This window comes from Oryzias latipes, chromosome 19, assembly GCF_053564925.1.
Source record: "Oryzias latipes strain Hd-rR chromosome 19, Olatipes_Hd-rR_3.1".
NCBI classification, from domain to species: Eukaryota; Metazoa; Chordata; class Actinopteri; order Beloniformes; family Adrianichthyidae; genus Oryzias; species Oryzias latipes.
In genome coordinates, this window is record NC_136255.1 from 11,915,174 (window position 1) to 11,934,958 (window position 19,785).

A 19,785-nucleotide genomic window follows, 5' to 3' on the forward strand; every position below is an offset into this window, starting at 1 on the left:
TGTGTTTTTATCTCATAACTGGTTGGAATATGTACAGTCAAACCCATGTGTTGGTATAAAGAAGCTATTTATAAATATTATCAACTACAGCATATCATTTGTTTGTTTTTTTTACTAATTTCTGCATTACATTCACATGTATAATGCAAAAGACATTCATATCTGCAAATAATTATCAACTAAAAGACAACCAATTGCTTTTTTATTTTACAAAAAAAATGTTTTTGTCAAGTTTGAAGGTGACTCAGTTAAATGTATAAAACAACCCTATTCAATTGGTTTTTTTTGTTTTTGGTGAAGAAATAATTTAAAAATCATTTAAATTATTCTTAAAAAAACTATCCCAACAAATTCTGTTCAATATTTACACTTAAGGCTTAAGTACTCTTTAAATAAAAATAAAAGCAACTTTGTCAGATGATTTGCAAAGCATGAACATGTAAACTAATTAAAAGTGTTACTTCCCCTTGCACAAAATAGAGATAAAATATTGTAAGTTTTTGGAACAAATGAAAAGTTTGTGGTCCTTGGAGATGAGTTACATTAGGAGGAGCACATCTAGTCTTTCTTCTTTTTGTGTGTCAAAAGGTGCACCAGCCCCGGCACAAACACCATGACGATCTGAGGGACAAGAACAAATTTGACGAAGAACAGACTATAGAACAAGCCCTGTGGTTTAACGGGGAGCGGCAGCCGATTCACATGGTAGAGTCCCATTGACGAAACGGCCAAAGATAGCGCCCTTGGTGCCCACGGCAGAGACCATCCCCCTGGCTTCCAGTATTGAGCCAGCCCCAAACCTACAAGCGCCCCACAGTCACGGGTCAGAGAGGAAAACGGGGCTGTGTCCAAACGGATCCACTCCGCACGGCTGCACCATTTCTTCGCCAAAGAAATTGACCTGTACAAATCAGAACCCAAAGCAACAAATTAGTTAAATATGAATGTGAAGACACCTCCTAATGCAGGCAAGTATAGGAATAAAAACTCACCAATAGATGTCAACTCCCAGCTGCTGCAATGCAACGTTGAGTATCAGAGCGCTGAGCATCAGACCAGTGCTGAAGCTAAGAAAGAACAGCAGGGGGCGACCTTCTGGAACTGTGCTTTTCAGAGTGACAACCAGAAGGAGCCCTGAGAAGAATCAGATGTTAGAAAATGGATTATAAAACACTTAGTTTTATATATTCATATTAGTATCAAGTTTTATTCTGCCTTTATAGTTGTTATTTAAACTGTTATTGGTATCTTTAGGTAAAAACAAAAAGTGAAAAATAATGTAAGAAGTGCTGCATTAAAGCAGATGCATTTTTTGGCTTTCATAATACAACAGTCAGACCTGTTAGCCAGCCAGCGATGACTTGATGAGGGAAATGGGCGAGGATGAAAATCCTGGAGATTCCAACTGCAGCCAGAAGTGTGACATAAAGCACGTAGGGAAGTCCTGATATCACCCAGCTGGAAGCAGATTAAAAACGAAAAAAAACAAAGACTTGTTTAAAAAAAAAAAAAGAAATTTCCATGAATTCAATGCTTATTCTACTGACTGACCCACCTGTGAGTACGGGAGTAAATGAATGACCCCAGTGACGACACAACAACCCACCAAACTGCTGCTGTCACCATTGCATGTCCAGATGGACTCCCTGAGAGACAGACACCAGTTTAGGAGACCTGCAACGTCTTACGTGTGCCGCATTTTTCTTTCACAACTTCTCACCTGGTCCGGTTTCACAAGTGGAGGGAAACTGATGAACTTTGGGTTGGTTGGTTTTATCATATAGACGGGATTCACCAATCCACCAAAAAGGCCTTTCTCCAAACAGCATCCTGAGGGAAAAATGCAAAAACACTTTAGTGTAGATAATTACTTTATAGCAGTATATTATATATTTATTTCGGGAATCTCATGCTTATATTAATATGGGGGGGGATGACTGCCCTCACAATTGCTGTTTGCTTTGATAAGGAACATCTGAATGATAAAACATGTGACTAAACTAAATAATAGGCCCAAAAGAGAGAAACATTTTACAAGATAACAGAAAAGTGCTTTTTTATCTATTAAGTGATAATTGGGAGGGGGCTTTAACACAATATTACTTTTTGGGGATCGTATATTTCCTATTTAACTATTTTGGATTGTCCCTTGGAAAAAAATTGTACACTTAAAGCTTAATTTGTTAAGTATGTGAGTATAGCAAAAATATTACTCTACCTGTAGTGTAGGAAGTATTCTGAGTACTAAATTAGAAAAATTTAAGTGTACAGTATTGAAAAAGTAAACTTCAAGTATACTGCTTCACTTTTAGAATAGACAAACTATACAGTAGTACACTTTTTTTTTTGCCAGTAAGATATTTCCAACCAAATTGTAACCTTACGTTTGGTGTCTAGTGAAAACTCATTTTTTCATTAGCAACATATTTAACCCTTATATTGTGTCTGGGTCAAAATGGACTAATTTTTTATGGAACTATTTTAAACACAATTTAAGGGTTCAATTGCTTAATAAGTTACGTTTCCTGCCTTTTTTTAAATATCAATATATATCTTTGTATATAAGCAGTTCATTTTCTCTATGTATGTTATCTTAAACGTTTGATATTTTCTTGTTTTAATAATTTTATTAAACAAAAAGTTAGGTAGAAATTGAACTTAATCTCATATTAAAGAAGCGTTTTTAGAACACTATAATTCCAAACCTGTTTATTTGTTAATTGGTTATTTTCTGCTCACGAAAACAGCACCGCTGCTTTGTGTACTACATGTTCCCTCATGTAACACATTTGAATCAGCTAACCAGCTGTAGCCTACAGATACAAATTTTAATTTCAATTTCACAGTTATTAGAATCAGGTGCGCCAGACAAAGAAAAAGGGGTAAAACGTCCACGGATGGGATAAATGAGGACCAGTGTGGAGGCAAAACTTCTCTAAAAAATAGAACTTTTACCCATTCCCAAGAGATTGAGTTCCGCCGACATGTTTCACCCCGGATTAATTACAGGGTAGGACTGCAGTGCTGACCGGAAGCTAACGTGTTTACTAATGAAAAAAACTACATTTTAAAATGAATTAATGCAGACACGAGTAACGAATTGGTATATAGACCTACAAGCATCGCTAAAAATGAATTAAATTGCATGTTATTTAGTAGAAGTACCTCGGATAAATGTTAACGTGCCAAGTTTAATGAAACAGCTCAAACTCAAACGACCTTACCATTTAAACACTAGGTTTAACCACTCCGATATAGCAGCCACCCAGACAATCGCCAGTCCAGTTCGTTTGCTGATGAAATAAGTACAAGGAAAGACGAGTAGAAAGGCTGCTTTAGGATCTCCAAGAAGAGTGACCGTAAGCCAAAACTTTTCTAGATGACTCGTTCGTTCCTGAAGGATTTCAGCCACCCAAATTCCGTGGGTGTATACTGTCTCCATTTACAAACTATTTATTTGTATATGTATGGTGAGTGAAGATGCAGCCGTCTTATGTTGCTTAGAAATGTGCAGCCAAAAACCCCGTAGCGCGCATGTTTTCTGTAGCTAGGGGGCGCTCAGAAAGACAGGAAATGGGAGGGGGGGTCAGTTGGTCAAGGCGTAAATTTCCACTGGATTTTTAAATTAACGTCTAAAATAATTAAATTAAGAGTCCAAAATAATTTTCTTGTACGTTTTTCTTCTTCTTTTAAATCTAAAATAATTATTTAAAATTGTTCCTTTGACATGAAAGACCGGTACATGTCGTACAAAGACACGCCCAGATTTCATCTCACCACGACATCACGCTGCTTTACGTACGGCAGGCGCTCCGGTTTCCTGGCGGAGAAGATGGCGGCTCCTGGACCGGGGGAGTATTTTAGCGTCGGGAGCCATGTCTCTTGCCTCACCTGCCTAGGCCAACGTCTGCAAGGAGAAGTTGTCGCATTTGATTACCAGTCCAAGATGTTAACTTTGAGTATCCTTTCCCTTTTTTCGTGTTGCTAGTAGTAGCCTTGCTGGCCTGCTTGGCTGCAAGGGGCCTCTAGGGTAACCGAAAAAAATATGTCAAATAGTGCTCCGCGCAGGCGTAATTGGTGGGAGCTCAGCTACACATCGGTGTTCGTTTTAATTTATTTATAATTGTCAATATGGCTCTTCAACTGTTTCGTATCACTGGAAGACGATTTTTGAGACACGCACGTGTGCTGAAACGTTTCAGCGAATCGGGCGGTCGTGTGAGTGTTTTGAATCCTCTAATTGTGGTGCCAGGCTTGGACATGGATCACTATCTGGCAGCGAACCCTCGTAAGGCATCATGGCTGTGTGTGCTCTCAACGGCCGGAGCGGTGCTAGTTAAGTTAGCGGGCTAGGCTAACGTGACATTCGCCACATCCCGCTCCGGTTGTGGTGTTCTTACACGCCTTTCGCCGTGTCCAACGCCGTTAGTCTAATACGCCATTGGTTATTTTGTCAAGTTGTTTTGAACGACTAATAGCCACACTAGTGGCTGGCCACTAATAATTTCGATGTTAGCTTGGCTAACACATGCTAGGTAAAGTCGAAACCAACACACTGCCGCCGCTGTTTTAAAATCTCATTTACGTTTTCTACGTTCAATATAATGGTGTCTGTCTCGTCACCCTTCGATTTAGCGACTTTAATGATTTTCTCTGAGTAAATGCCACATTTCGGCGACAATGTCATTTGGGGTTCAGGTGGGCAGCATCATGGCTAATGATTACAGTCAACCTTAGGCTTAGCTGTTCGCTGAACTTGCCTACAGCTACACCCATTCATTCAGTCATCCGTGTCACACTGAGAGTGATTCATAAAATCTGTCTCTGAACTAAACTGTCTTTAAATGCCGTTCAGACTTAAAATATTTCATATTGCTTCGGTAGGTGCAACACAAATTGTAGATTTTGGGCTTTTATTTTGTAGTAAGCTCAATCTCTGGTTTTACTGGAGAAAAACGTCTTGTACAATATGTTCAAATGCTGTAAAGGAAATGGAAATGAGGCGAAGAAAGGACAAATTGTTTTGCCAGGCTCAAATGTTAAAGATGCTGCTGCTGCTACTACTACTACTACTAGTTACATTATTTTAAATATTGGCACATTTGTGGCTTTTACGCAAAACTGCATAGATTACCCAGCTTTGTTAAAGACCAACCCAAACAAAAATCATGTTGTTTTATTAAGATGTTGTGGAATTTTTCTGATGATGGAGGAAATGTAGTATTGAAACTGGATTTCTGAGCATTTCATTATTCATATCATTGTGAATCAGGAGCAGACAGAAAAAAGGCAGTTGGAAAAAGCTTGTAGGTGTGACGCAGAACTTACAACGGCCACCCACAAGCTTCCTGATCCGTTCCATTCTGATTCATCCACATCTCATCTTACTCCTCTGAGCTGGCATCTGGCTCAGAACTGTATGGCTTTCCATTTTTATTGAACCAGTAATGTTATGTAGGGGTTGTAAGGGGCTGTAAGCTAGCAGGAGAGAACATAAACGGAAGGATGATGGTAAATGGGGCAGGCTTACTCCGCACAAACAGTTCTGCCCACAACTCGAGGGCAAATTTCTAATGAACTAGTGCTGGTCAGCAGAAGCTTTAGTCTAGAACACTACAGGTTTATTTATTTTTGCTAAAACGGCATTGGTGAAATGAGCGGATAATTTGAATAATTTTTTTCTATTGGACAAGTTCAACAGACTTCTCTGTTAACTGAAAGTGAAAAGAAGGAGGGTTTTATGTGCTGATGCTGGGGACTGTCAGCATTCCCAAACAAATTGTTTTTTTCTTTGTGATACCATCTGGTTTTGTACATAACCTTCATGAACCTTTTATGCATTAAACCTTTTGGAAACTAACCTTATCGGAGATTATTTAAAGTGGCTTTTTTTAACTTTCAGTTTGCATTTTTTAAATTAGCTTTAAGTGAAAACTGTTTCGTTGGAACGTACAAAATATTTTCTCTTAATTTATTGGTTATAAGTATCATCTCTTATGTTTCAATGTCAGCATTCCTGTTTTAAATGGGAACATGATTCATTTCTCATTTTGTTCTTGGAGATATTATCATGAAGTTGTCCATCTTAACTTGCTCCTTCAAAGAATGTGCTTCCTCCAGTGGCAAGCCAAACCTGCACGACGTCATCCTGATCAACTTAGCCTACGTTTCTGAAGTGGACATAATTAATGACCGCACTGAGACTCCTCCTCCACTAGCATCACTGAATGTTAGCAAGGTAAGCCAGTTGGTTTATTTTGTAGTACCTCTGTTGTCAGACTTTTTTTTAAGGGTAAGATATTGGTGAATTTTTCCATTAAAGTCCCCCTATTACAATTTTTAAAAATAAAAACGTTCTCAGTGGTGTTTTAATTATGCTTATGAAGTTTTTCAACCAAAACCCCACAACCTAAATGTCCTAAAAAGCCATATTTCATGTTTATCTGAAGCCTCCATTTCCCAAATCTCTATATGGGCGTGGCTATTGGTGCTGAGCTGAGTAGCTCCACCCTCCAGCCCCCCTTACTACAAGCTGCATCTTTGCATGAGTGAAGAGCTTGACACAAGGAGGGGGGGCCCAAACGACACTGTCTCAGAATCGAAGAAAATTGGTAGATTCACTTGCACAGCAGATAAAATAAAATGCCAGAAATAACTATCCAAATGTAATTTTCCAAAAATGTGCTGGACTTTTTTATTGGCTGCACAGACCGGAGGAAGGGTTAAGGATTAGATTATGGGTTAGGGTTGAGCTGCATTCTCACCGAACGCGATTCGTGCGGCACAGGCGGCCAGTTTTAATGTTAAGTCAATGGTACAGATGCGATTTGAGGTCCCGTGGTGCGATTTGAGCGACGGCTGTGGCGTGATGGCTTTGGCAGCATCGTGCCATGATTTGGTACCCACCAGAACTGTCTGAACCAAATCGCCTAATAATACCAGTCTGTCCCAGGGCCAATGGAGCTGGAGCGATCCCGACCACTATGCCAGCTCCTGGGAGGCGGGGTGGGGACCATCCCGCCTCCACCCTGCTCTGGCCTTTTTGAACTTGATAGTTGTCTTATTTTCATCCGGGCTATAATGTAATGTTCCCATGATTTTCATTTTTTTATTTTTACCTTCTCTGATTAATGCGGGACAGCAAGCCTTCAAACTCAGTCAGAGAGGGAACACAAATGCAGAGAACACATGTAGGAATTTTAACTTTAAGTTTAAATTCGTGGGCCAACAACAAAATCCAGCTTTGGAAATACGTTCAGGCACTGTAGCAATGTTCCATCTTCTCTTCTCCGGCACCTAAGCTTGTGGAGCTGGCCAGGGCCAATCGGGGGGCTTGTGTAATGCATGCGCTCCTGGGCTGTTGTGACCTCACAAAGATCCATTAATTCAAACAGAGCGTCTTTGCAACAGTTTATTGACAGTAAATAAAAAGGACAAATAGTCAAATCCAATTGGAATTTTTTTTTAATTACATTTGTTCTCTTTCATAAGAAAATGCTACAAGTACATGTCAAAAACTCAAAAAACATGATTTTCATCAGTGTTCATCTGATACAACTGATGGCCAAATAAACAATGAATGTTTCATAGCATTTTGTTGGTTAAAAAAATGTTTTTGCTTAAGAGGCTTACATTTTTGAAAGTCTTATTTTAAGTACAAACATATTGTCCTCAAATCAATAATGATTTAACATGAACGAATCCGATTCAACCGCATGTGCAGAGGGCTTTAATATAATTCTTAATGCTGCTAGCATAATGCTATAGAATCTTAATGGTGGGGATTCATATCCTTTGTTCACACAGTCTGGGTTTTGCATCACTTTTTTTCTGTTTCTGCATCTTGAAGTCGTGTAAAAAAAGTTGTCTTTCATTTCAGCCCGTGTTGCATGTCTGTACTATCCTCCATGTTAAGAAAGGGGGATTTATTAAATCACCCAAAAACTTCTCAATCATCAAAAGACTCATTTAGTTAACTGATTCTGCAATTAATGGTTCTTGCGTCGAACAACTTGGCACTTAGTTCCTGTAGCTGGGTTGTGTGACTCGTACAGAAACGGTGGTGCTTTATCAAATGCCAATCTTATTGTTTCAAGTTCATTGTTGACGTTTCACAGTGGCTGCATGGAAGTGGCTTGTGGGAATTCAGATGCATGGCACATCAGTTTAGCTGACTGTTTTTTGGCTTAACTCGGGGTGGCCCCACATCTGTTAAGCCGGATCCTTTCTAGTTTAAATGAGTTGGAGCATTCACGATTCTTGCTCTTATGCTGCATATTTAAGAGATCAGACTGAGTTTACTTTGTGTTCCGAAGACAATGAGTCACTTTTAGTCACGAACCAGTAAACAAAGGTTGAAAACCTGCCGAACAATGCTGTCAGTCTCTCCATTTGACACTAAAACTGCTTTTGTGCTCTTCATTTCTTCACAGCTTGCCAATCGAGCACGGACAGAAAAGGAGGACAAGCTGTCCCAAGCCTATGCAATCAGTGCTGGGGTTTCTGTGGAGGGCCAACAGCTATTCCAGACTATTCATAAAACGTAAGATCATGTGTCCTTTCATCTTCCAATAGTCAGGCTCTAAATAAAACCTCATCTGTTAAAAATAAAATATATTGATCAACTTTTATGTATTTTAAAGGCTTCCATTAGTGTACAATGCGGAAAATCTTGACCTAATGAAAATTCGTTTTATTATAATGCTATTGACAACTGTTTTGTTTGTTTTTTTGCAATATTTGACTTGTATTATTATAAATGAGTTATACTCTGAAGACCGTCATGAAATATCTTTCTTTTTCTATTTTTCAGCATCAAAGACTGTAAATGGCAGGAGAAGAACATTATTGTGATGGACGATGTCATTATCTCACCGCCTTACCAGGTCGAGAACTGCAAAGGCAAAGAGGGAAGCGCTTTAAGTCATGTACGCAAAATAGTAAGTGTGTTTCTGTTTTTTTCTTCCACACATTGTTTTTAAAAAAAGATATGCATTTATTTTGCCCGTCTGACTCAGGCTGTGTGGATTTGTTCAGCGCCATTCTTGATCAAAGTGAATCTATGGCAACTTTTTGGTGACTGTATTTGGACTTGGGTTGTTAAATCCCGGCATGTTTTCCTCAGATGTGATGACTGGAAAGTTCTGAGAGAAGCCCAGCTGATGGAACGTGGACTTTTTCACTCAAACTCTTTTGATTTAAAAAAAAAAATAAGTCCATTCAAATGTCAAAGTAAAGGTCTTGTGAGGACTAAGCGTTTTACTTTTGTCCAAATATTTCCACTAATATTTCTGTATTTGTATTTTAAAGTTTAGCAGCAAAGCAAAATCTGACTTTTCTATCTTTTTGTGTACACAAATAAATGGCTCTAATGAATTTTTAGACGATATCAAAAAATCTATAAATATCTTTTTGCCACTGTTGAAATTATTTTTTTTCTCTAAATATCAACAGTAGTGCGTCCTAAATGTTTTCTAGGGTATTTGGGGAATTTTGAAACGTATGGTGTACCATACAGACAGATGTCAACCGTATCTTATAATTTTAGAACTGCATGATTAGGATTTCTTCTTTAATATTTTCCCAATAAATCTGTTTACCATGCACTCCCATCTCCACACAGCACTATTAAAAAAACAAAAAAAACATTCAGCAGACTTTAAAAAAACTGCACTTTTGCCAAGAAGAGATTAAAGTTCATCCCAACATCTGCTAGCGTTTTATTAACTGAGACGGTCCTGACTGCACTTTGTTTCAGCGAATTTTGCTTCCCCTGTCACTCCACCCAAATCATTTCAGAGAAGTCGTCATGAAATTCTTGGGAACGCTGCATTTGAACCATAAAATGCAACTGATGGGAAGCACTGTCTTAGGAAATGCTAAACCCATTCCATGATCTTTTGATCTATTTTTAAAGCGTTCCCAGTGGCCTTATAATTATGATTTTTTTTTTTTTTTTTTTTTTTTTTTTTTTTTTTTTTTTTTTTTTTTTTAACTTTCATTTTTTAGGACATAGTTTCTGTTGTGCAGCAGAAGTTGATTAGAAATTCACCCATGAGTTGTGGGGAGGCGGGACTGAAGCTACAATCACACCAGCCTCAGCCATACGGGTTCAAGAGGCCACTACCAATTAAGTCTATGCAAGTGTGCGCTTCGGGCTTCATGACGTTCACACGCTGCTATGCAAGTTTCTACGACAGTTTTTGGGCTCTACGTACAAAACGTGTGGCCATTGTGCGTTGAAGGTTAAACCAGTCAAACTCTAATTTGGAAGTAATGTATGGATGGCGCAGGTCTTTTATTCATGGAAGTACCAACTGTTTGAAAATTGATCATGGAGGAGAAAACTAAAAAATGTGCTTTGTGTCTGGCTGGATGTCTATGACCCAAAAGTCTTTCAGATCTCTGAATAGAGATGGAAAAGAAAAAGCCTAGAGCAAGATTAACGAGATTTTCACCACTTTGACATTTTGCACAAAGTGTATCTGTAGTAACAGTCCAGTGTGAACACCATGAGCTACATGTGTGTTCTTGGACATGCAATTCTCTTTTCCTTAAAGACATGATTTTTCTGTAATTATTTAAAAATAGAACCACTAATGTTCTTCCTGCTGTGCTCCAACAGGTTGAGAAACATTTTAGAGACCTGGAAAGTCAGAAGTCCATGCAACGTTCACAAGCACAGCAAACACAGAAGGACTCCACTTTATCATCTTGAGTTGGCAGCGTGGGTCGGCCAGAGAAGGCGACGCGGGCGGTTCTGTTCCCACTGCCAGACAAAGTCAGCATTCCTTGTCCTCAGTCTGAGACCACAAGGAGGAGCGCTGAGGGCCCTGGATCCTGAAGATCAAAATACCATGAAATAAAAAAAGAAAAGAAAAAAAGAGATTAAATCTTAAATTAGACTTTATAAAGAATAATTTAAAACATGAACCATAAAGCAACCATAGTTTCCTTCAACTAACTTTTACCATTTTGTCCCCGCCCCAATTTCCTTTTAACTCCTCCCCTTCTGTTCCTGAAGCATTTTTCTGCCCTCCTTCCTTTGCCTTCAGTTCCATTATAAAGAGAGAAAACTAGAGCAGTCAGAAAGGCTTGTTAGCTTTATTTTCTGTCTTGGAATTTTTTTTTTCTTCTGTATCCATGTTCTACTGTCTGTATTTTCTGTATTTTAAACAAAAAATGTGACTTGAAACGCCACACTTTAAAGGACATTTTCTAAAATAAAAGTAACAAAAATTCTGACTGTAATTTGGAACCACTTTGTGACTGGAGACGTCTTTCAGCGAAAGGGGCTGTCAGACTTTGGGGTCATATTGAGTGCAAACCGGTGGATTCTTCAGCTCTTAATTCATTTTGTCTACAGATGGTTTGTCCCATCTTTTGTTCATATGAGGTTATTTCTGGTTACGGTTTGACAGCCATGTCAATTCGTGGAAGTGACCATGGCTCTTCTGTCATAATCCTCTCATTTCTGTTTCTCTGACATTTGCTTTATCCTCTGAACCACAAAATATTTAAAAATAGCTTTTAATCTTTAAAAATGTGATTAGGAAGTTTGGTTTCCACTGATTCTCCTGCATGTTGCATAATACGTTCTGCATGAAGCATATGTCTGCAAGTTGCTGAAGATGCTCAGATTTACTGATGGTACACGTTCATACCCCCAGCAGTTGAGCCAATCCGGTCAATGTTATGTAAGGGAATGCAGCAGCAGGATGAAGTGACTGCTATCATGCAAACCTGCTTAACATATCCATGTACCGAAGTGGATGAAAATCCCTGTTTTGGGAAGGCATCCAGAACAGACTAGGATTGCTTCCCAAATATGGTTATGTGATCATCGCTTTAAACCCATAAGCCCTCTCTAATCAGGAATATTCCACGTGTGCTCGCTGTGGGGGTCTGCTGCAGCACGTTTTCATGCAACGTTTTCAGATGCACGGCTCTGAGTCGAGCAGATGCAGAGAGGAAGATGTCTACCAGCTGCTGCAGGATGCTTTCCTTGATGTCTCTGCTGCCTCTTCTGAACGCCACGGCGAGCTTTAGGCCGTGCCCCGGCTCCTGTCTGTGCTACAGATCTTCTGACTTGGTTGACTGTAGATCTTCAGGATTGGACCAAGTCCCTTCAGATGTTCCCAAAGGAACCTGGCTCCTGGATCTGAGTGGGAACAAGGTTGAAGATGTGCACACCCGATCGTTCATGGGGTTATGGGCCCTCCGGATTCTTTTACTGTCCAACAACAGCATCCATACTCTACATCCACAGGTATGGATTCATCTGGTTTAGGTGTTTGTGGAGCATTATGTTGAGATCCTCCAAAACAGTTGGGGGTTAAGTATGCTTTTAAATTCAGGCACCTTTTTATGAAGAAAAACATACACATGCTGTCCACTATTAGGTACAGGTGTTAGTACCAGCTTGGACCCCTTTTGCCTTTAGAACTGCCTTATTTCTCCGAGTTTGGTCCATATTGACATAATAGCATCACACAGTTGCTGCAGATTTGTCGGATGCACATCCATGAGGCCATTTGGGTACAGTAAAGTCATTGTCATGTTCAAGAAACCCATCTGAGATGATTCCAGCACATCCTGCTGGAAGTAGCCATCAGAAGACATTCTGGTCATAAAGGGATGGTCAGAAACAATATTCAGGTAGGCTGTGGTGTTGTAGCCATCCATGCCCAAATGGTACAGGCAAAAAAAGTGCCAAGAAAATTTCCCCATACCATTTCACCACCACCGGCCTGAACTGTTGACAAAAGGCAGGATGGATCCATGCTTTCATGTTGTTGATGCCAAATTCTGACCCTATCATCTGAATGTTGCAGGCGAAATGGAGACTCATAAGACCAGAAAAGGTTTTTCGCAGTCTTTCATTGTGCAGTTTTGGTGAGCCTGTGTGAACTGTAGCCTCAGTTACCTGTTCTTAGCTGACAGGAGTGGCACCAAGTATGGTCTCGTGCTGCTGTAGCCCATCTGCCTCAAGGTTGAACGGTTGTAACCCATGGTTATTTGAGTTCCTGTTGTCTTTCTATCAGCTGGATCCAGTCTGGCCATTCTCCTCTGACCTCTGGCATCAACAACAAGCATTTCTGCCCACAAAACTGCCGTTCACAGGATAATTTCTCTTTTTCCGACCATTCTCCATAAACCCTAGAGATGGTTGTGGGTGAAAATCCCACTAGGTCAGCTGTTTCTGGAATACTCAGACCAGCCCGTCTTGCACCAACAGCCATGTTACATTCAAAGTCCCTTCAGTCATCTTTCTTTTGGTGCTCAGTTTGAACTGCAGCAGATTGTCTTGACCATGTCTCTATGTCTAAATGCACTGAGATGCTGCCATGTGATTGGCTTAAGAGAAATTTGCTTTAATGAGCAGTTGGACAGGTGTGCCTAGTGTAGTGTAGAATAAAATATTCAGATTTTCTGGGAATAATGTGTCATTTCTGGCTTTTTAGGCTCTCTTATCCCTCCAGTTTTTGGAGAGATTGGATTTGAGTTTCAACCGGCTGCGCTCCCTACCTCCAGACTTCACTCAGAGTCTATCCTCCCTCCAGGAGCTCCGGTTAGACCACAACCTCCTAAAGCACCTGGACTCAGCTTCACTGGAGGACTCTGATAATCTGAGGAAACTAGACCTCAGTCACAACCGCATCCAGTACATGGATGTTAGAGCTTTCAAAAGTCTGAGTCGCCTGCGCCTCCTCAATCTGCAGGGAAACCGTCTAAACGTGCTTATGAACGGTCTTCTGAGCAGGCAGCAGGCCCTGGAGGTCCTTTTGCTGGGTCACAACAACATCTCCACCATCGAGGCCGAAGCTCTAGCTCCCCTGCGCAGCCTCACGCTGCTGGGTCTCCATGGAAACCAGCTGGAGCACATCAAGTTTAAGACCTTCCTAAAATTGCAGACCACCAGCACCCACATCCAAATGTCCCGCAACCCGTGGATCTGCGACTGCGACCTGCAGCGCGTCTTCGGCAAGATCCAGCATGTGCGCCACCTGCACGTGGAGGATTACAAGGACATCGTTTGCCACGCCCCTCCGCAGCAGGCCGGGAGCCTCCTAGCCTCCATGGACAGCCAGCTGTGCATGGCTGAGACGGCCACTGTGCTGGTAATCACCATCACGGTGATGATTGCAGTGATCGGCGCTCTCATCAAAGCTGAGCGCAACCGGAAGAACAAGCAGGCCGCGAGCGATGCTGAGTCAGCGGAAAAATGAGGATCTGTCAGGTCAGGAAGGTCGACTGAAGACACATACTAGAGCTATAACCCTTGTGCTATCTTAGATGACCCCACCCTTACATTGACGTGTTCTCCCTACACAAGGGATAATATGTATTCATTCACTTAGACACTAGATAGTAGGTAACATTTGACACTATATTAACTATAAGAGTATTAATATCCGTTCTCAGGCCTAAAACAAGATTTTTTTTATTGCCAGAAGCAGAATTAATTTTTTTTTAAAACGGCTAATTTCCAAAAATTCGTTTAATATCACTATTGATATACCCAAAAGACCTCACTGTGTCAAACTTGGCTACCTTTTGTATTTTTAGATATTTATTGATTACCTTTAACCCTTGTTCTATCTTAGATGACCCCACCCTTGCATTGACGTGTTCTCCCTACCATGACAAAAGTGGATAAAGGTGGAAAGATTTCATGAAATCCATGGACACCAGTGAAGATCACAAATCATTTAAGAAAAAAGGTTCAGAGCACTGTCTAGTGGGTCTAGATGACCCAACTCCCAATGGAAAAGTGCCCAGGATAGCACAAGGGTTACACTACCCGTAAAAGAAGCAAAAATATGAAATATAATTTAAACACGGGGGATTAATCTAAACCACTCTTTATTGATAATTGACTTTTTGATTACAGGATAGTAATTTATTTTCATATTTATTTTCACTTTTATAAAGATGACAGCAGATTTACATTTAACAGTCCCCATAAGTATAATAAAAATACCTTTTTAATATATTTTCATGAAGCCTATTCCACATTATTAGTTGCTATTATTATTGTTAGCATTTATATAAAAACTATAGAGCTGTTGTGTAAAATAAGACATTTTGTTTGAGTACAGAGAATTGAAAACATTTTCTTCACATTTGCCTCAAATTCTACTTTTTTGATTTAAGAAATCCATGAATAAAGCCCCAGATCAAATTTAACAATGCAGTTTTTTTTCCAGCAGCACATTAACAATAAAAAACCAACAATTATATACTTTTACCAGAGCAAAGGCATTTAGGAAAAAAAATCAAAAATTAAATGTTATGGATACAATAATGCAAAAAAACGTGTTTAATCACACCAATAACCTGGAGAATAAGCCTAAGAACGATATTCTATACAACCTTTAGTCAAAAGAAGACAGTACTTGAGTAAAATATTTTTAAAAAATTTCCCTTGTTTCCACAGTCTTTTCATAAAATCAAGCCTTTAAAAAATATATTTAACCCTATAAAGCATCAGCTTGGTGATTTATCTTGTCCAACCGGTTTGATCAAATCAAATGTCTAATAACAAAATAAAATTAATTCAACAATATGAACAATATGCGACTCTGGTGTAAACTTTCTCTTTTCTCAGTAAATTTCCATCAAATGAAGGATTTTTATGGATATTTCATTATTTTTAAATAACTATACACTTTTACCCCCACAAATAATGTGTAACTCATATTTCACAAAGAACATAAAAAAAAATGTCTCTTTAAGACGTATAAACCCACACTTCTGAAATGTTTATTAACAAATAAAAAAGAGCAGTGCAACAACATTTTCCTTTTTTTGTGAAAGTTTTAAAAATGCGCTACCAACCAAGTTCTGAATACTTTTACTGGGGTGAAATTTCCTGCATTCTTCTTCTGCAAACTGTCAAGTGTTGTGTCGCTTAAAAAATGTAAACCTGAATCCGAAGAAATGGCTAGTAAACAAACAAAAACAAAACGTGTGTTTCCTTGGAAAAGCAACATTATCAGATGGATAAAAACAATCCCAGCAGGATGTCCGACTGGCTCCACTCAGAGAGTCCTGAGGTGTCACCATGCGAGTGCAGCTTCAAGTACAGGTTGGGACCAAAAAAAGGCCATAATAATCTCACCTTGAGCAAACATCAAAATCTCTAGAAGTCCATAAAGGCCTGAAGCTTTAACCATCAGTAGCCAGGATCAGCAAAGCGCCCAAAATGCCCACGTTGTGACCAATCAGCTTCATCTGGTTCCAGAACTCCACTTTGCTATTGTGGTGCCAGTACCCAATGTTCCCGTCGATGAACAGGATCACTAAAGGAAGGACGGTGGCGAGGATCTGAGCGGCCAGGCGGATGTACCAGCCCGAGAGGAACGCCAAGGCGAGCACACCGAACAGCACCTCCAGCAGCATCAGAGTGATCTCTCCTCCAACAATATGGCTCAGATAGGCTTGCCTGTCCTCTTTGCTGTGCTGCAGGGAGTACACCTAGTGGAGAAAAGTGTTAATGCAGGGGTTTGAGTTGACAAATGTTTTTTAGTGTGAAGTTTCTAGTTGTTTATTTAAACCACTTTAAAGTCCCACTCTGATCATCTTTTGATCTATTGTAAAGTGTTCCCACTGGTCTTTTAATTATTAACCTATCAGTTTTTAGCCAAAATTCAAGAAACCTGTGTCGTTTTCTAGGACACAGTTTCGTCAGAGTGGCAGGAGTTCATTAGAAATTCATATCTGAGTTATGGATGGGATGTTGGCGTGGAGAAACCCCGCCCCCCTTCCCATCCCACTGCGGAGAGCTCAGAGCAGGAAGCTTGTGGGCCTACCAGTTTATTTTCCACATTACAAATTTTTCAAACTGCATTTATTCGTCTGCTCCTGATTCAGGATTTGAATAAACAATAATCATAAAGAAAATTAATCGTAAATGTGCATGTCTATGTGTCTTCATCAAGAGAAAAACGCCACAAAAACATGCTGAAAACACCAAAAACACGGTTTTCGTCGGAGTGGGTCTTTAACAAAATGATTCAAAAGCCACCTTTTTTCTGTTTCTGTCTTACCATGCAGATTAGATAGATTCCAAGGAAAATCTGTCCAGTGGACTGCAGAGATCTGCTGCGGGATTTTTGTCTGTATATCTCCCCCGCGCCGCTGGCCAGAATCAAAAAGCCTCCAATGATGGCCAGAGCTCTGGAGTACATTCGTACCTGCAGGACCAGAGTTCACACTGTTAGAATCTAAGCTCAATTGTTCTTTTTGTCTTCTCCTAGTGTCTTCATGTAAACATCCGTAGGCCAGGTTTGCCATGAAGTTTTAACTAACAATACAGTTTTAGGATTTAACAAAATATTTACACCTTTTCATTTTTGGTAATGGAAAAAACAACTTGTAAAATGTTTGGACATGAGGTAAAAAAGGGTATTAACTGATGTAATTACAGCTTTATTACAAAATTAAGACAATGCGTATAAAAAAATGTTTGAAAATCATGTTTAGTTGGGTAAATATATGTTAATTTGTATTTACAAACGTTTTTTAGAATTTTTTAAAATTAGTATAACAGTAAGTTTGATAAATACAACATTTTTAAAACCATGATCTGTATTTGGAGAGGGAACTATAACAAAGATTTACTAAAGCACACAATTATATACATGTATAGTCCTTACTGCAACCACATGGGGGCACTGTCCAGTGCTTCCATGTTACAGTTCCCATTTCCACATAAAAGCAGACAGTTCGGTTTGGGGGGACAATCGCCATAAAACTGAAGGAAAACTGCTTGTGGGAATTGTAGGATAATTCACTGTACGGATGCCTGAATGGAGCCACCAGTGAATTTAAATAAATATTCATTTGTTTTTATATTAAAATAAGTCTGTTTAAGAAAAGATTAAAGGAAGAACATGTCATCCTTTTCTTTGACTGTTTTAAGTTGGCTCTCATCGTATAAAACCAATTTTTTTCCCCTTCTCTTCTTCTGATCAGACTTAAACATTTAGATTTTCCATCTGTTGCCATTGTATTTCATACAAGCTCAAATTACAGCTAAATGATCGTCTGCATATCAAAGGGTGTCACTCACCTTAAGCCACTCGCCATAATAAACCTGCTCTCCAACATAGGATGCGTAGGTGCTAACGGTTAGCTGCAGGGCAGAAGCTAAAGCAAACCACCTCCTCTTCACGCCAAATGACATGAAGCTGGCGCAGAGAACTGCCACCCCCATGTCCACATACAGGTACGGTACATGGATGTCTGGCTTTCTGAAAATCAACAGAAAGATTAGAAAGAGTCACAGTCTTTCAGTGTTACAGCAAAATTCAGCAGTCACTCCTAATTTTGGGTAGTTACAGAATTTATTACAATTTTTTCATAAAAACACCTTCACAAACCAAACTAATTACTATACATTCTTTTTTTTTTACTTGTCCTGTCCAACAGCTGGGCAGGCAGATGAGAGCTGAAGGCCTCTTGTGTTGGACATATTTTACTTTTACAACAGGGGTTATGAATCTTCTGACAAAACAGAGGTATGTCTGAATAAACCCCTTTTGTAATCGAGGCCAGACTTTATTCATTTTAATTATTTTTGAAATTCTTTTGTGTTGGACTGGACAGAAAAGGAAAGAAGGGAAGAAGAGAGAGGGATGTTAGAGAGGGGGGATAGGAGGGTGATCATAGGAGGGGGGAAGGGGGTAAAACCATGAAGCAGCATAAAGCAACAAGCTACTGGATGTTTATCACTACGGTAAGGTACAGATAGAACACAAATCTCAAAGGGGCGGGGCCTGTCCACACACACACTCAAATGTTATAAACACACCTGTTAGCTGCAAAATACTATACATTCTCTAACCCCCCAAAAATTTTACTTTTTTTTTTAATCTTGCACTTTACTTTTTATTGGATAAAAGCAACATGTTGGAGACATAATGCAGTAAATAAACATTAAAATTCTGTTTAAAAAAAGGAAGAAAGAAAAAAAGAAAATCAAACCCTGAAGGCTAAAAAGAGCAGGGATAATTACAGCAGTGATTAAATAAGCATACGTTTAAAATGACTCAAAAAGGTGGGTTCTATAAATAAGATCCATTTTCTGTAATTACAGGATAAAGCGCGTGCAAGTTGAACCAGCCCACCACTACTGAGAGAAGTTAGACTACACCTTCAATTTTCTTTGCTACAAACCTTTCACATAAAAACTGACACAAAAAATGAAGCTGCCTTTAGACTACGGCCGGTACTGAACTATTTATTTGTCATTTTTAATCACTGAAACTAAGATATTATAATAGTTTTCATGGAAATTCCTCGAAGTTATAGTGAATCTGAACAGTTACAGTGAACTTCCTGGCTAACGTTAGCTCAGTGCTGTCGCGCTAGTAGCACTTTTGTTAAATTGTTTTACCTTTTTGAGTCCGCTCTTTCAGCAAACAGCATCAGCATACTAAAGCAGTTCCAAAACCCGAACCGGGTCAGAATGAACGCCCCTAACTGGGAAAGGAACCGCAACATCTGCTTCCTACTAGGGCCGGCCATAGTTGCAGCTGTCGTATCCGCCGACAGAGGCTGGATGTTGTTGATTTCCGGATCCGGAAAACGTCATTTTTGTAGGTTTCAAAATAAGAGGATGCATTGGCTGTTTTCAGTTCAGTCACACGTCTTCTTCTAGACTTCTATTTTGGAAAAAAAAGAAGAAGCTATTACTCAGTGTTTCTATTAGTCAGAATGACCATTCTTGCTCTGAAACCTTTTTCTTAATACCTTCTTGCTAATTCAAATTTTTTGCTA

At 39.5% G+C, this 19,785-nt stretch overlaps 4 protein-coding genes across 9 annotated transcripts; 2 read left to right on the forward strand and 2 right to left on the reverse strand.

Moving 5' to 3' along the window:
- Window positions 1-185: 185 nt before the first annotated feature.
- g6pc3 (glucose-6-phosphatase catalytic subunit 3) lies at window positions 186-3,913 on the reverse strand. Of its 2 annotated transcripts, none has more exons than XM_078937054.1 (6): window positions 3,778-3,913; window positions 1,721-1,830; window positions 1,556-1,646; window positions 1,340-1,458; window positions 993-1,134; window positions 186-901 (listed from the first exon to the last, which is right to left on the reverse strand). In XM_078937054.1, the coding sequence occupies exons 1-6, from the start codon at window positions 3,783-3,785 to the stop codon at window positions 559-561; spliced, it is 813 nt and encodes a 270-aa protein (XP_078793180.1). In that variant the 5' UTR covers window positions 3,786-3,913; the 3' UTR covers window positions 186-558. The 2 variants fall into 2 exon arrangements, with proteins under 2 accessions (XP_078793180.1, XP_004080645.1); XM_004080597.5 differs by lacking the exon at window positions 3,778-3,913 and adding an exon at window positions 3,225-3,578.
- Window positions 2,859-11,250, forward strand: lsm12b (LSM12 homolog b). Of its 5 annotated transcripts, none has more exons than XM_004080598.4 (6): window positions 2,859-3,010; window positions 3,808-3,959; window positions 6,105-6,238; window positions 8,433-8,542; window positions 8,813-8,939; window positions 10,625-11,250. In XM_004080598.4, exons 1-6 carry the CDS (start codon window positions 2,985-2,987, stop codon window positions 10,715-10,717), a joined length of 642 nt encoding a protein of 213 aa, XP_004080646.1. In that variant the 5' UTR covers window positions 2,859-2,984; the 3' UTR covers window positions 10,718-11,250. The 5 variants fall into 5 exon arrangements, with proteins under 5 accessions (XP_004080646.1, XP_078793184.1, XP_078793183.1 ...); XM_078937058.1 differs by lacking the exon at window positions 10,625-11,250 and adding an exon at window positions 9,125-9,211; XM_078937057.1 differs by lacking the exon at window positions 10,625-11,250 and adding an exon at window positions 9,125-9,145 and having other exon boundaries at window positions 2,901-3,010; window positions 3,735-3,959.
- Window positions 11,251-11,873: 623 nt separating this feature from the next.
- LOC101168993 (uncharacterized) lies at window positions 11,874-14,368 on the forward strand. Its single transcript, XM_004080619.4, has 2 exons — window positions 11,874-12,268; window positions 13,464-14,368. The coding sequence occupies exons 1-2, from the start codon at window positions 11,975-11,977 to the stop codon at window positions 14,226-14,228; spliced, it is 1,059 nt and encodes a 352-aa protein (XP_004080667.2). The 5' UTR covers window positions 11,874-11,974; the 3' UTR covers window positions 14,229-14,368.
- Window positions 14,369-14,848: 480 nt separating this feature from the next.
- On the reverse strand, window positions 14,849-19,592 carry tmem101 (transmembrane protein 101). The gene is made up of 4 exons (XM_023949642.2): window positions 19,403-19,592; window positions 18,077-18,257; window positions 17,052-17,198; window positions 14,849-16,479 (listed from the first exon to the last, which is right to left on the reverse strand). Exons 1-4 carry the CDS (start codon window positions 19,531-19,533, stop codon window positions 16,171-16,173), a joined length of 768 nt encoding a protein of 255 aa, XP_023805410.1. The 5' UTR covers window positions 19,534-19,592; the 3' UTR covers window positions 14,849-16,170.
- Window positions 19,593-19,785: the final 193 nt, after the last annotated feature.

Excerpts from the sequence above, each read along its gene's own strand:
- g6pc3 (XM_004080597.5), bottom strand. The coding sequence starts at position 3,442 with ATGGAGACAGTATACACCCACGGAATTTGGGTGGCTGAAATCCTTCAG. Across the intron at positions 1,831-3,224 it reads TTAAACCTAGTGTTTAAATG|GATGCTGTTTGGAGAAAGGC; the intron begins GTAAGGTCGTTT and ends TTTTTCCCTCAG. Across the intron at positions 1,459-1,555 it reads ATTTACTCCCGTACTCACAG|CTGGGTGATATCAGGACTTC; the intron begins GTGGGTCAGTCA and ends ATCTGCTTCCAG.
- lsm12b (XM_020711909.3), top strand. The coding sequence starts at position 3,743 with ATGTCGTACAAAGACACGCCCAGATTTCATCTCACCACGACATCACGC. Across the intron at positions 8,543-8,812 it reads TTCCAGACTATTCATAAAAC|CATCAAAGACTGTAAATGGC; the intron begins GTAAGATCATGT and ends TCTATTTTTCAG. Across the intron at positions 8,940-10,624 it reads TAAGTCATGTACGCAAAATA|GTTGAGAAACATTTTAGAGA; the intron begins GTAAGTGTGTTT and ends GTGCTCCAACAG.
- LOC101168993 (XM_004080619.4), top strand. The coding sequence starts at position 11,975 with ATGTCTACCAGCTGCTGCAGGATGCTTTCCTTGATGTCTCTGCTGCCT. Across the intron at positions 12,269-13,463 it reads TCCATACTCTACATCCACAG|GCTCTCTTATCCCTCCAGTT; the intron begins GTATGGATTCAT and ends CTGGCTTTTTAG.
- tmem101 (XM_023949642.2), bottom strand. The coding sequence starts at position 19,533 with ATGGCCGGCCCTAGTAGGAAGCAGATGTTGCGGTTCCTTTCCCAGTTA. Across the intron at positions 18,258-19,402 it reads GAAAGAGCGGACTCAAAAAG|AAAGCCAGACATCCATGTAC; the intron begins GTAAAACAATTT and ends GTTGATTTTCAG. Across the intron at positions 16,480-17,051 it reads GAATCTATCTAATCTGCATG|GTGTACTCCCTGCAGCACAG; the intron begins GTAAGACAGAAA and ends TTTCTCCACTAG.